General features: G+C 40.9%; 3 protein-coding genes and 1 long non-coding RNA gene across 4 annotated transcripts in view; 3 read left to right on the top strand and 1 right to left on the bottom strand.

Moving 5' to 3' along the window:
- LOC306818994 overlaps positions 1-1,950 on the top strand; it is a 38,714-nt gene extending 36,764 nt beyond the window's left edge. Inside the window, exon 2 of the long non-coding RNA XR_013778460.1 lies at positions 1,254-1,950. This is a non-coding gene — a long non-coding RNA (uncharacterized lncRNA). The remainder of the gene's footprint in view (positions 1-1,253) is intronic.
- Positions 1-1,950, top strand: part of LOC306818771 (uncharacterized protein) — a 30,708-nt gene extending 28,758 nt beyond the window's left edge. Inside the window, exon 9 of the mRNA XM_079336489.1 lies at positions 304-1,950. Coding sequence (XP_079192615.1) covers positions 304-640 — 337 coding nt within the window. The 3' untranslated portion in view covers positions 641-1,950. The remainder of the gene's footprint in view (positions 1-303) is intronic.
- LOC306818941 (NLR family CARD domain-containing protein 3-like) overlaps positions 1-12,452 on the top strand; it is a 109,116-nt gene that overhangs the window by 51,006 nt on the left and 45,658 nt on the right. The gene's annotated exons all lie outside the window — the stretch shown is intronic.
- Positions 1-12,452, bottom strand: part of LOC306818947 (uncharacterized protein) — a 118,398-nt gene that overhangs the window by 66,449 nt on the left and 39,497 nt on the right. The gene's annotated exons all lie outside the window — the stretch shown is intronic.

Here is a 12,452-nt window from a genome sequence, read left to right as displayed (position 1 = left end):
CTGTGAAGAAGTGAAATCATGAAGACTTGTGATTGAATAATGTGTGATTTGATAAATGTAGTAACATCACAGAGCTGACTGAGATCAGCAGCCTGTTCTTCATCTGTGCACATGAACAGCTGGATGAATGTTGAGCTGACATTTGGAGGATTTAGATTTAGTGAATACACAATCAGAAATGATCCTCGAATCATTTAGAGAAAACTTGATTCATCAGGACAAAGTGATGTTGAGATACTCATCACAAGCTGAACACATGTGACTGGATTACACATTATTTTTATTCTTTTCTTCTTTATGCAGATTGGAGCGCTGCAGGTTGTCAGACATCAGCTGTTCTTCTCTGGTCTCAGCTCTGAAGTCCAACCCCTCCCATCTCAGAGAGCTGGACCTGAGAGACAACTACAAGCTGCAGGATTCAGATGTGAAGCTGCTGTGTGATCTTCAGAAGAATCCAAACTATGGACTGAAGACTCTGAGGTCAGTCTCTCAGTGTTCTTTAGTAAACCCTCCACATATCAGCTCATACATATATTTACATTGTTGTTGTTTGTTGTTGGAGAAATCCTTTTCTTGGTTCCCTGCTACAAAGAGAGTTCAACATACTCAGGGTTTGTTTTCTGTGATCTGGCTTCACTAACCCTGACAGAAGAGATGGTGCTGAACAGTCACATGAAGCTGGTGATCATCCTGAGAAGTAAACCCAGAGTTTCATAAAAGGGGCGGAGCGATCTTCATATAACCTATCACAATATCTCACAGACTGTGAACAAACGATATGAATCATATGAAGAAGTTGAAGACAAACAGGCTCAAAGACTAAAGTTACACAGCTGCAGGAACAAATGCAGGAAGGACAACTGACAGAAACAAAGAAACATCAGAGAGGATTCATGTCCAAACTACGGCTTCTTCTATTTTCCTCCCATGGTTAGTTGACCTTTGACCTGACTATAATAAGTCCTGTTTCTTCTCTGAACTGAATGTGTTGCTCTGACTCTTTAAAGTGGAGAGGAGAACAGTCGGCTGTCAGAGCTGGTAGGACAGAACGACGCTGTGTGTGTCTGAGTGTGTGTGGACGTGAAGCTCTCATAACTCAGTGTAAACTCACACTCAGACACCAACATGAAACCGTTCAGTGTTAAAGTCCAAAGGTGGAGTGGGGGCGGAGCTTAGTTACAGCACTGTGGGGGAATCTGATGACTCCCAGCTGATGAAAATGATTTCTGTCATCTCTCTTCTTCTCTCATTAGCTGGAGAGGATCTCTGTGATAATGTGAGTGATCAGGACTCTGGTGGAGCAGAGAGGAGCAGCTGATGATCCACAGAGGAGGAACCTCCACCATCTTGTGTGTGGAGAAGCTCTGCAAGCTGAGGAGAGCTTCATCCATCAGGGACTGACAGAGGAATCAGCTCACAGTTCATTTCAGTCATATGTCTTTTTTTAAATGGTATTTGTAATCACACATATTCAGAGACATTCGTACAGTACAGTCATTTGTGCTTAAACAATAGAGTGATTCCTCCTTTTATGTTTTTGTGCTTTAACACAGAACAAAATAAATCCGATGTAAGAGATGAGGTGATCTCCCACTGAAAAGAAAAACAAAGACAAAAACAAAGTATACAGGGGTTCATAACTAAAGGAAAAGCAGTTGAAAGAAAAGATGGGAGTTTAGGGGAGATGTAGGATTTTCATTTTATCCTGAGATCCTCAAATGAGTTTTTGTGAAGCTTCAGAGAACAAGTGATCTGTGTCATTGAATAGATTCCATAAACTACATGGTAGCAGTCTTCCACTGGTGGAGGAACATTTCTTTGTTATGGCCTTTCTGCCAGCAATGCTCAGGCTTCCAAATGAGTATTTGGTTTAGTGGATGAATGCAGGTTAGCAAGAAAGACTTGGTCCCATTCCTGGGTAACATCTGACTTTAAAGACATCTGTTGGTTCTCTGTGGATCTCAAAGCAGAAGCTGTGTTTGTTAGTACAGAACAGGTGGTAGTGATCTGCTTCCTGTGAGCCACAATTCCTCCAGCAGCTAGAAGAGTCTATGGGTACATCTCAGTTCCCTTCATTGCATCCAAGTGTCCTCCACTTGTGTCTTAGTGCCTCCCAGCAGAGATGCACAGAGATATTGTCTGTCAGTAAAAAGACTTGGGTAAAGTCAGCTCTCTCCTCAGATCTCCCTCCTCTCTCCTTCTTTCAGTATAAGAGCTTTGGGACCATCCTTAACACGGCCGGTCTAGAACTATGTGGGGTTGGGTCCAGGAGCCAGGAGATAGCACTGAAGAGAAGTGAGATAGAGTCTGTGTCATGAGATTTCTGAACAGCTTTAATAAAGTATCTAATCAGACTCTTCCAACCCAATGTTCTCCAGGAGATGGAGCTTGTGATCTTCCACTCAAACTCACAGTATTTTCCCAAAAGCTTCTTCACAGATGTGGAAGTTAGTTTCCTTTTCCCGTTTGTGTTTGATGTAGGTGGTATGTTCTCTGTGTTCCTCTTGTAGCCCTCTATACAACCTGCAAATGATTTGAATCCCAGAGTGCCCTCTATAGGCAGCTATGAAAACTTGTATGAGATTATTGTCAAAGACTTTTTCAGTCTCTGTCATCAAACTGTTTAAATGGTGGCGTATTTGAAGAAATCTTGAAGCAAAGAGTCTTTTCAGTGTTTGGAAATGTTTGCTGGTTAAAAAAAGAAGAGTAAGAGGAGAGGCCTTGTTTGGTCCATCACTTGTAAGGAACATCCAGTTTGTTGGGGGTGAAGTCGGGGTCATGCCAGCACCACCTCAGTATCTTTATTTCATCAGACAGGCCAGTCCTGCTGATAATACTGAACCAGGTTTCCAGGGATCAATTCATCCAGCTATTCCCTTTATCCAGGAGCTTTTCAACCAATCGTTGATCCCCTAAACACGCCTGGATTGGGACGCTCTCTGACAACTTCTCTTCAATAGTTTTCCATCTGGCTTGATAATCAGATCTGCGCCAGCAAACCAGGGTTCTCAACTGTGCAGATATATCATAATGTGTTAGACCGCCCTTCTTCTTCTGCAGTTGAAGAGTTTGAAATCTTCTCCTTGGTCTTTTCCCTCGCCATATGTACCGTGATATTAGTCTATCCCACTCATTGAACTGTTTCTCTCTTCTTTCTATTGGAAGAGTCTGAAACAAACAGAAGATTCTGGACAAGATGTTCATTCTCACAGACTCCATCCTCCACTCCAAGCTTCATATTGGAATTCCATCTCCTTCCATCCTCCTGTATTTGTGTCTTCAATAAAGTCGAGTTCATATAAATGAGTCAAAACTTTCAGGATGTTCACTCTCAAGTATTTTATTTGTGTTGTTTAAAGATGGGAAAGAAGTAAGCAATGCTTGAATTTATTGTTACTTTATCTCGCTCTGTTTCTTTTACCATATATCATATAACCACAATGTTCAACTTGTTTTTACTCTTTCTTTTATTAACATATAATTCATCCAGCAAATCCACCTCTTGTGCCTGGCTCATGTTTTATACCTTTAATATTATTGTCTTGAGTGGTGGCTTGGCTTAAAGCTTCAATAAAGATGGCTGACAGTAAGGGGCTTATTGGGCCTCCCCTCTGTCTAACTGACATGACTTTGATATGGCTCCGTTCACTTTGATTCTTGCACTTCTGAAGTGCTTGAATAGTCTGAATGAAGGTCTGCTGAAATCCAAAATGTTCTCCTACTCTTTAAAGAAAGTCCCAGTTGAGCCGATCGAAGGCTTTTACCGCATCAAGACTCAACAATACTGCCTGGAGTTTATTCTCATCGATATGTTCAATGAAATGTTGGGTGAATATTATGATGATAGTATGGTGATAATAAAACTGAATGAACTGAAGAATACACAGAGTGTGTGTCTCTTTCTTTGTCTTTCAAGGACTGAGAACCGTAGCCAACCCAAATGTTTGTGTAGCGTTACAGCCCGAGTAGAGACCCAGCTGTGTTAGCTCACTGATTTCACATACACAGGTACATGTGGAAAGGGCGACTCTTTTTGCAACATACTTAAATGACACAGATGTTTGGTCAGAGGTTGGTCAATGATGACTCACGCTCCGTCAATAAACTCATTTTTATTGATTAGATGTGATCAAACGGTGGTCTTCTGTTTCTGATCATATTCGATTTATCCTGTATCAGTTTTGTAAAGTTTTCAATATTGTCATGATCTTGATGTCCTGTCTTGTCTTTAGTTGTCATGTTTTCAAAGTGTTTCCCTGTGTCCAAGTGTTTCTGATTGTTATATTTAGTCTTTGTCTTGTTGTCAGTGTTTCCCTTGTGTGCTTTAATATTTCATAGTCTGGTATTTACGTTAGTCTTTGGTGTTTCCTGTTTTATTTTATATATCTGGTTTTGGTGTTGTCAGTGTTGTGTTTTACTTGTTCTTGTCCTCAGTTTCTGGTCTTGTGCTCTTTGTTCCTTGTTTCCCTCCTGTCTGATGACCTGATGTGTCTCACCTGTGTCTTGTTAACTCCACCCCCTGTTCAGTATATAATGTCTGCCTTCCCCTCATTCTGTGCCAGTTCCTCTTGTATTTTTGTCTCTATGTCGTCTTGTTCCCAGTGTCTGCGTTCCAGCATGTTTCTGTCTTGACTTTTGGAATCTGAACCTGTTAGTGTTTGACTCCCGTGTACCGAACCCTGCGTACAGTTAAAATGGATTTTTGAAACTGCCTTTTGCCCTGGAGTCGTGCGTTTGGGTCTCTTCCTCTGATCCGTGACAAATATCATATATAATGTTGTTCATTAGTTTGGTAGCAAATGTTAGCGGCTGATTGATTATACTTTTATCTGGTATGGAGAGGTGTTTTTCAGTCTTAATATATGTCAGTTGTTAATTGATTGATGTAGAGCAGCTGTGATTAATTTTTCTGTGTAGATATCAAAAGGAACTGGTTTTCTGGCTTATTATTAATCTGCTGTTTTCATAAATAATATATTGAAGTTAGTTTTCTAAATGTGTGTATGATGTTGTATTTAATGTACATGTATCTCTCTATTTGAACTTATTATGAATGAATGTGTCATGTATGATTGTAAACGCAGAGCCGTTGACAGTTTGCTCAGAGGGGAGATGCTTGACTCCACACACGACCTGTTGATTGTACTTTTATCTGTTGAATACAGAATACAAGAACTACAATCTGTCTCCTGAGACTTTGCTGAAACAGCAGAACACAACGCAGAACGTACACACGGGTCACACGTGTCTAGAATGGATCTCCTGGACTGATGCTGTGAAGAAGAACAGCTCCCCAGTCAACCCCTGAAAGGTTCAATTCATGGGAGAGGAAGTGAAAGTTTTTCACTTTGTCAGGTGTTTTCCGACTGTGCTCCACCTCCGATCAAAACGCTCCCTTTTCATCTGTAATGATGCCATCATTTTTTCCATGAGATAAACTTGTCTCAATCTTTGCTTCCATTCAGCCACATTCGCTGGTTTAACATTCTTCCATGTTGCTGTTTTATTTTTCTTGGCGACCAATAATAAAATATTCACATATCTTCTGTCAGCAGTGAAAATATCGTCCGGTATAACACCAAGTAGGTTGAACTGAACCTTTCATGGAATTTCACTTTTCATAATTTTCTCCTCTTTAATATTTTTCCAGTGTTTTGAAATAACAGTCCCAGAGTGTGTGCATAAGATCACCTGTTTTACTGCATTGTCTCCAGCAGAGGGCAGCAGAGAATGTGTCTGCTTTTTATTCTCACTGTTTCTTTTTTTACCTGCAGAAACAAACACATGTTCATTTAAAGGAAACAATCAAACAGAAATAACAGTGGTATAAAAGTATTCAACAAGAGAAGAGGAAACAGGCTGATGGCCTCTTTTATTTATTGAGCGCTGTAGTTTCCACTCATTTTAATGTGCTGGATCTGAGTCTTTCACTTTCTTCTTCTTTTCCTCCAGGTTGAAGAAACATCACACTCATCATCTCACACTGAACAAATTCTCAACAGGACCTGTAAATGATGACAACAAAGACAACACAGCAGGTTTGTATTTCACTGTGATATACTTGTAACCACGACTTAGTGTGACATGTTTTAAATGCATATTAAAGCAGGACTACAGCAACATCTACAGCTGGGTTCAGAGGAGCATGCTGAGGAAAACAAACACTGTTGTATGTGGCAACAAGTTGAAATCATTTCTCCTCTTTAGTCTTTATATAATCCTCTTCAGGTGTAGAGAGGCATCAAACGTTTCAAGTTCAAGTCAATAGTTTAGTTTCAGTCAATGTGTTTTCTGTTTAGTGAGTCACTTAGATAGTCTGGGGTCCATATATCTTGATGTGGTTCATGTCTGATCTGGAGTCCCACTGGAGAAACAGGTGCAGACTGGATCCTCCACCTTGCAGCTGCTGTGATGGCCGCTTTGCTTTGTGGTTGGAATCAACCACAGAAAACAACAACAACCGGAGAGCGGTCATAAAACCACTGAAAAGTGGTCCTCCTTAATCCTGCTGCAACCAAAAATCTTTACCCTCCTTTTGGATAACTTTCACATCGATTTGAAGAAGAATATTCAAGTTGTGTCTGATCTATTTCATGCTATCTGCACGGACTCCGCTCCTTCTCTGTCCCTTCCTCTCTGCCCCTCACAGCCTGTTTTTTCTTCTGTCTGTGAGAGGTGCAGACTCTCCCTCTCAAACAGGAGGTCAGCGACACCTAGTGGACATTTTGACAAACTGAATTATTGAGCGTAACATAAACATGAGCTCCATACAGCATTAAAATAGTATCTGTTATATTCATGGGGCTTACATACTGTTGAAGTTCAGGTATAGAGCAAGTGTCAGCTCACATTTATTTTGACCCTGTGAGCAGTCTTGGTCTGTGGATAGATGAGACATTTCTGTCTCATGTCTGCACGTTGGATCCTTTGACATTTCCAGTCTGTTTGTTGGGACCTATATTTCCCCGACCACAGGAGAGGTCTGATAGAGTCTGCTCTTTAAAGTGTTTCCTATCCAGGACAAATGGTTTGCTCATGAATAGTTCACATGTTGTAGAAAATACACTTCAGCAGCGTGTTGACCATGATGATACAAGTTTGAGGGGGGGAAAGATTCAGCTTTATTTCTCGTCTGTCTTTAACTGAGGTTTCAGGAAGGTGAAGAAAAAGAGGACGTTATCACATCGGGGGAAACTACATTTACACAGCGTGCACACTTATTAGGCAGCTGAGTGTTTTGTCCTCATCATGACTTCAGTGAACACTTTCTGACTCTCTAAATATCAACTTGAACGTCTCTTGGATGAAATCATCTTGAGCTGATGTGAATGTTTGCGAGGAGGGAGGTTGAGGTCTAAATAATCCAAAGCTCGTCTCGATGTTTCATCAGCTCCTCCAGATGTTGTTAAAGGTCATTAGAGTTCAAACATTTGAACCTTCAGAGATGAAACTCAGAGTGTTCAGACACTCTGATGATGTTGCTGCCAAACTGTCCTGTGCAATGGACAGAATAGCAGCATGGCTGCATGACTCCAGCCTAACACTCAACATTGATTAAACAGTCTGTGTATTTTTATAACAAAAAATGCCGTCATGACTGGCCGAACATCTCAGTAAACGGTCAAATAATAAAACATGTTGAAGAGGTTAAATATTTAGGCATCATATTGGATCCAACACTGACCTTCAAGAAGCATGTAAAAAAACTAAATCAAACTTTAAAATACAATCTCTCAAATTTTAGGCACATCAGATGCTCACTCTCCACTGAGGCATCTATGATGTTTTTGAACTCAATGATCCTCTCCCATATCTCTTACTGTATCACATGTTGGTCTCAGGCAAACAAGTCAACATTGAAATCTGTTGAAAATGTTCGTAAACAAGCTCAGAAAATATTTGAAAGAAAATCACGGCAGTGCCACCATTGTCACACACTCAATCAATACAGACTGTTAACTTCTGAACATTTCATTCGATTTTCAAATATCCGGATGGTCCACAAAATCAAAGCTGCTCCCCCTCCCCTGAAAAACTTTGTCCAGCTCTGCTCAGAGACCATCTGCAGAGCCCCAAGGTCCACCACTAGGGGGGAGTGTAGAGTCCCCAAGAGAGGATCTGCATTTGGCCAGTCCTCTTTCTCATACAAAGAAAGGAACAAAATCCACCATGAACTCAAAGTAAACACTGACTTCCATCTATTTTCAAAACATGTAAAAAAAAAAAAAAAGGATTGTAAACAATCAATCATGCTCTCATTCATTTTATTTTTCCTGCATGTATTTCCTGTTAGAATTCAGTATTGTAACTTTAACGATGCAAACATTACTTTAAATGAAGCCTTTGTGTGGAGTCTTAGCACATGTGTATTGTGATATGATGTGAATGTATACGTTGTATTGTATTGTGTATGTATCCTGTGTTGATCTGCCCAGGGACTGCAGAGGAACATTAGCAAACTGCTATAATCTGGTACGAAGCCTCTTTTCTCTGTGAGATCAATGATGTTGTTTGTACATCGGTGCCAAATCTTCCTCTAAATGTGTATCTTTATTCTGCACATCACAAAACTTTAAAAAAAGAAGGGAAAATCCCTTCCTGGGAAATACTATTGATGTATGGCACCAAGCACACCGACATACCAATGACATACATCCAATTTGTCACTTCTCTCCGATATGGGGAAACTCGAACTTTACAGCTGGAAGCAAGGATGGTGGTTTTAAAATATGGGCAGAAAAGGGCATAGCCAAAGTGGGGGATTTCTATGAGGAAGGTTTGTTACTTACATTTCAAGAACTTATTTTGAAATACAAAATTCATAAAAAAACATTTTTTTAAATACAACTTAAACATTTTATTTCTTCCAAATACAGGAATGTTAACTCTGAACCTCCACTCTCAAATTTGGAACATCTTACACTTGTGCACTCTCGGGGAGGGGTCAAATATCCTTATACTACTCTGCACTGCTATCATGCCATGTAGAATCCTCCACTGACAGGTTGGAGGCATGGGTCTGCGATATTAAGGAGAATATATCAGAGGAGGAATGGAACGAGGCTCGTCTAAAGCCCAGACACAAACTGTGAATGCAAAAATGAGCTTGTTACAATACAAGTGGATGATGCGGACATATATAACCCCAGGTACCCTCTTCCATTGTCTTTGGGAATGTCCCAAACTACAAACATACTGGAGAGAAGTGGGACAGACCATGTCAAGAATTGTTGGGGTTAATATACCTCACCAAGCAAAACTTTTTGTACTGGAGATCTACCCGAAAGACTTTGTGCTGTCTTCAAGCAAATCAACCTTGATTGATTTTGGACTGCTATAGGCCAGAAGGCTGATTGCACTTTACTGGACCTACCTTCAGTAAACATGTGGATCAAGGAAATGGCAAGCTATGTTGTGTTGGAAAAACTAACTTATGTGGTCAGAGGGAGGACACAGCCGTTTGAAAAGATTTGGGAACCTTTGCTAGAATTTATTCAGCAACAGGGTGCAGAACCACCTATTTCATCATAGCGTGATTTTGGAGTCGTTTGATCTGTGGAGGATGTTTTTTTTGTGTGTGTGTGTGTGTGTGTGTGTGTGTGTGTGTGTGTGTGTGTGTGTGTGTGTGTGTGTGTGTGTGTGTGTGTGTGTGTGTGTGTGTGTGTGTGTGTGTGTGTGTGTGTGTGTGTGTGTGTGTGTGTGTGTGTGTGTGTGTGTGTGTGTGTGTGTGTGTTTATTTGTTCTGTATGTCAAAAAAAGACTACAAAATGGAGGACGTCGTTAACTTTATGATATACCTAAGTTGTAATTTTCTTTTTGTTGTCTCCAATAAAAATGTTTGAAAAAAACCTAAAAAAAAACCTTAATTAATCCAAAACGTTCCGAAAAGCAACTCCAGCAAAAACAAAGAAAATCCAAAAACACCACGAGGAGAAACACAGGGAGCAGGGAGAAGAAACAACAGGCCACGACAACCAACATCAGACAACGATCCAACAAGAGGGTCAGCAAACACAGAGACTATATAGACAGAGGTAATCAGACACAGGTGAGACTAATCAGACAGGTGAGGACAATCAGGGTCATCAAGACAGGAGGGAAACACAGAGAGGCAGGAAACCAGACAACACTGAAAACTACAAGGAACTAAAGGATGGAAGAAAACAGAATCACAGGGAGAAGACATTACCGAATAAAAGTGGAAACACTAAAGACTAAACAAGTAAACACCAAGAATCATTCACACAAGTAACACAGGAAACAATATTACAGACAACAGAGAAGGACACAAAGAAACACTGAAGACTAGAACACAACTTCAAACTCAGGAAACACTAAAGACTGAAACTAAGAAATATACGGAAGTCCAAACTCTGAAATATAAGACACAAAGCCAAAGCATGAGAGCTGAAGGCTTTCATGTAAATGTTAGGAAGGCTTCTTATTTATTGGCTGTCTATCACCATGGGCCTCAGGTCAGCATGTATGAACTTCACTTCTGCTTTATTTCTTCACATTCAAGTCAAAGGCTCATAAAGGAGGAAACAGAGCTAAACACACATGGGAGAGTTCAAAGTTCAGTGTGAAGGTGAAGAGGAGCGAGTGCACTCTTTAAATGAGCAGAGGTCAGAGAGGAAACTACAACCAACCAATCAAGAGGCTGACAGGTATGACATCACCTGTTGAAGACTTTGATTTATGTTCCTGAAATGATTTCAGTCTGTGAGCATCAGGACTGACTGGGTCACTTCTGAGGAGAATCTACACTTCACTCACTTATTATGTTTTTATACTGAACACTGATACAAGATGCATTATTTCAAATAAGCTTCAATATAAAAGCTCAAACTAAATGAACACACAGTGGAGTGTGTGTGCAGGAAATGACACTGATGTAAACAGGAAGTAAATCTGGATCAGAATCAAACTGTTGACTGTAGAATAACTCACTTCTATGATACTTTAATAAAACATGCTGAACTAGATTATAGATATAAACTGCACTCTGCTTTATTATGTAGAAAACAACAATATCATGAAGTGGAAGAAATCCTGTTATGTGACCCTGGAGCCTCCAGTTCACACTGTGTGTATACTGGGAGAGCCTCCAGTTCACACTGTGTGTATGCTGGGAGAGCCTCCAGTTCACACTGTGTGTATACTGGGAGAGCCTCCAGTTCACACTGTGTGTATACTGGGAGAGCCTCCAGTTCACACTGTGTGTATACTGGGAGAGCCTCCAGTTCACACTGTGACAGTCTGTGGATTTATCATGATGATGATTTATTTCTGTATGGATGATGTTTAACCTCTGTGAGGTTCTACATGAACCACAACACATCTGTATAATCCCTCTAACAAAGACAATCAGATGACAGATGTAGAGCTCCTGATTGGCTGACACATGAAGCACATGGTCTGTGTTGGATCAGCAGCAGCTGAAGAGCAGAGAAGATATGATGAAGCCTGGATTACATTCATGAAGTCATCCTGCATTAAAGCTGCAGAGAGGAAACGTCACAGCTCCTCCTCTCCACGCCGTCCAATCAGAGCTGATCACCAGCTCCTGGGTGGATCTGAGCTGTGACATCATCATGATGCTTCAAACAGATGAAATCTTCTTCATGTTGGGATGGAGGCAGATTAGCTTCAAGAAGTTTGGAGAGACAGAGTCAGAGGTTTGAAGGAACAGCACGTGAGTCTACCTGACTTCACTCAGCTAGAAGGTCGGATTCAGCGCGCTCTCTGATTGGTTCATCTTTCTCCTCGTCTGCAGGAAGAAGAAACTAAAAATCAGGAGTGATCAGACTGAGAGGAGAAAACAGAGTGAAGAGCACTGAGGACAGACAACTACTGACACCACTCTGACAGAGGACAAAGAGCTGTTTGTTATCATGTTGATGCTCATTATTCAATCTCACCTTTTTTACGAACTAAGTTATAGCGACGCTTGATGATAAGACCGGCAACAACACCTGCAACCAAAAGAGCAGCAGCAACGATCCATCCAACAGGGAAACCTGATCCTGAAAGAGAGAAAGTGTGTGAATGGTTGAGAGTGCAGTTTGTCTGTTTCCAGCTCGATGATGCTTTAAAGGACTTGACGTTTATTTGACACTTTGACCTGCAGGACTTTGAAATCAGGAGTTGGAGCTGTCTCAGAGGGTTTTTATTCTGGAAGGATCATTTAGGGAGACTTTTTAAAGTGTTGAAGTGAGTGACTGCTTTCACACTGTTTTCATGGAAAGTCTGTGTTCAAGTTCAAATGTGCTTTAAAGTGAGTTGAGTTTGTGATGCAGAGAAGAGAGCAGCACATGTGGATCCTCCAGGACTCTCTCTGGGACCTGATCAGACCAGGATCAGAGTGAAGCCAGACTTTACCTGAGGACTGGATCTCCCTAAAGAGCCTGTCTGTGTCTGCTCCATGACATCACTATGACATCACCCCCGAC

The sequence above is a fragment of the Symphodus melops genome (genome assembly GCF_947650265.1).
Source record: "Symphodus melops genome assembly, chromosome: 23".
Lineage (NCBI taxonomy): Eukaryota > Metazoa > Chordata > Actinopteri > Labriformes > Labridae > Symphodus > Symphodus melops.
This window is presented reverse-complemented; position numbering and strand designations above follow the sequence as displayed.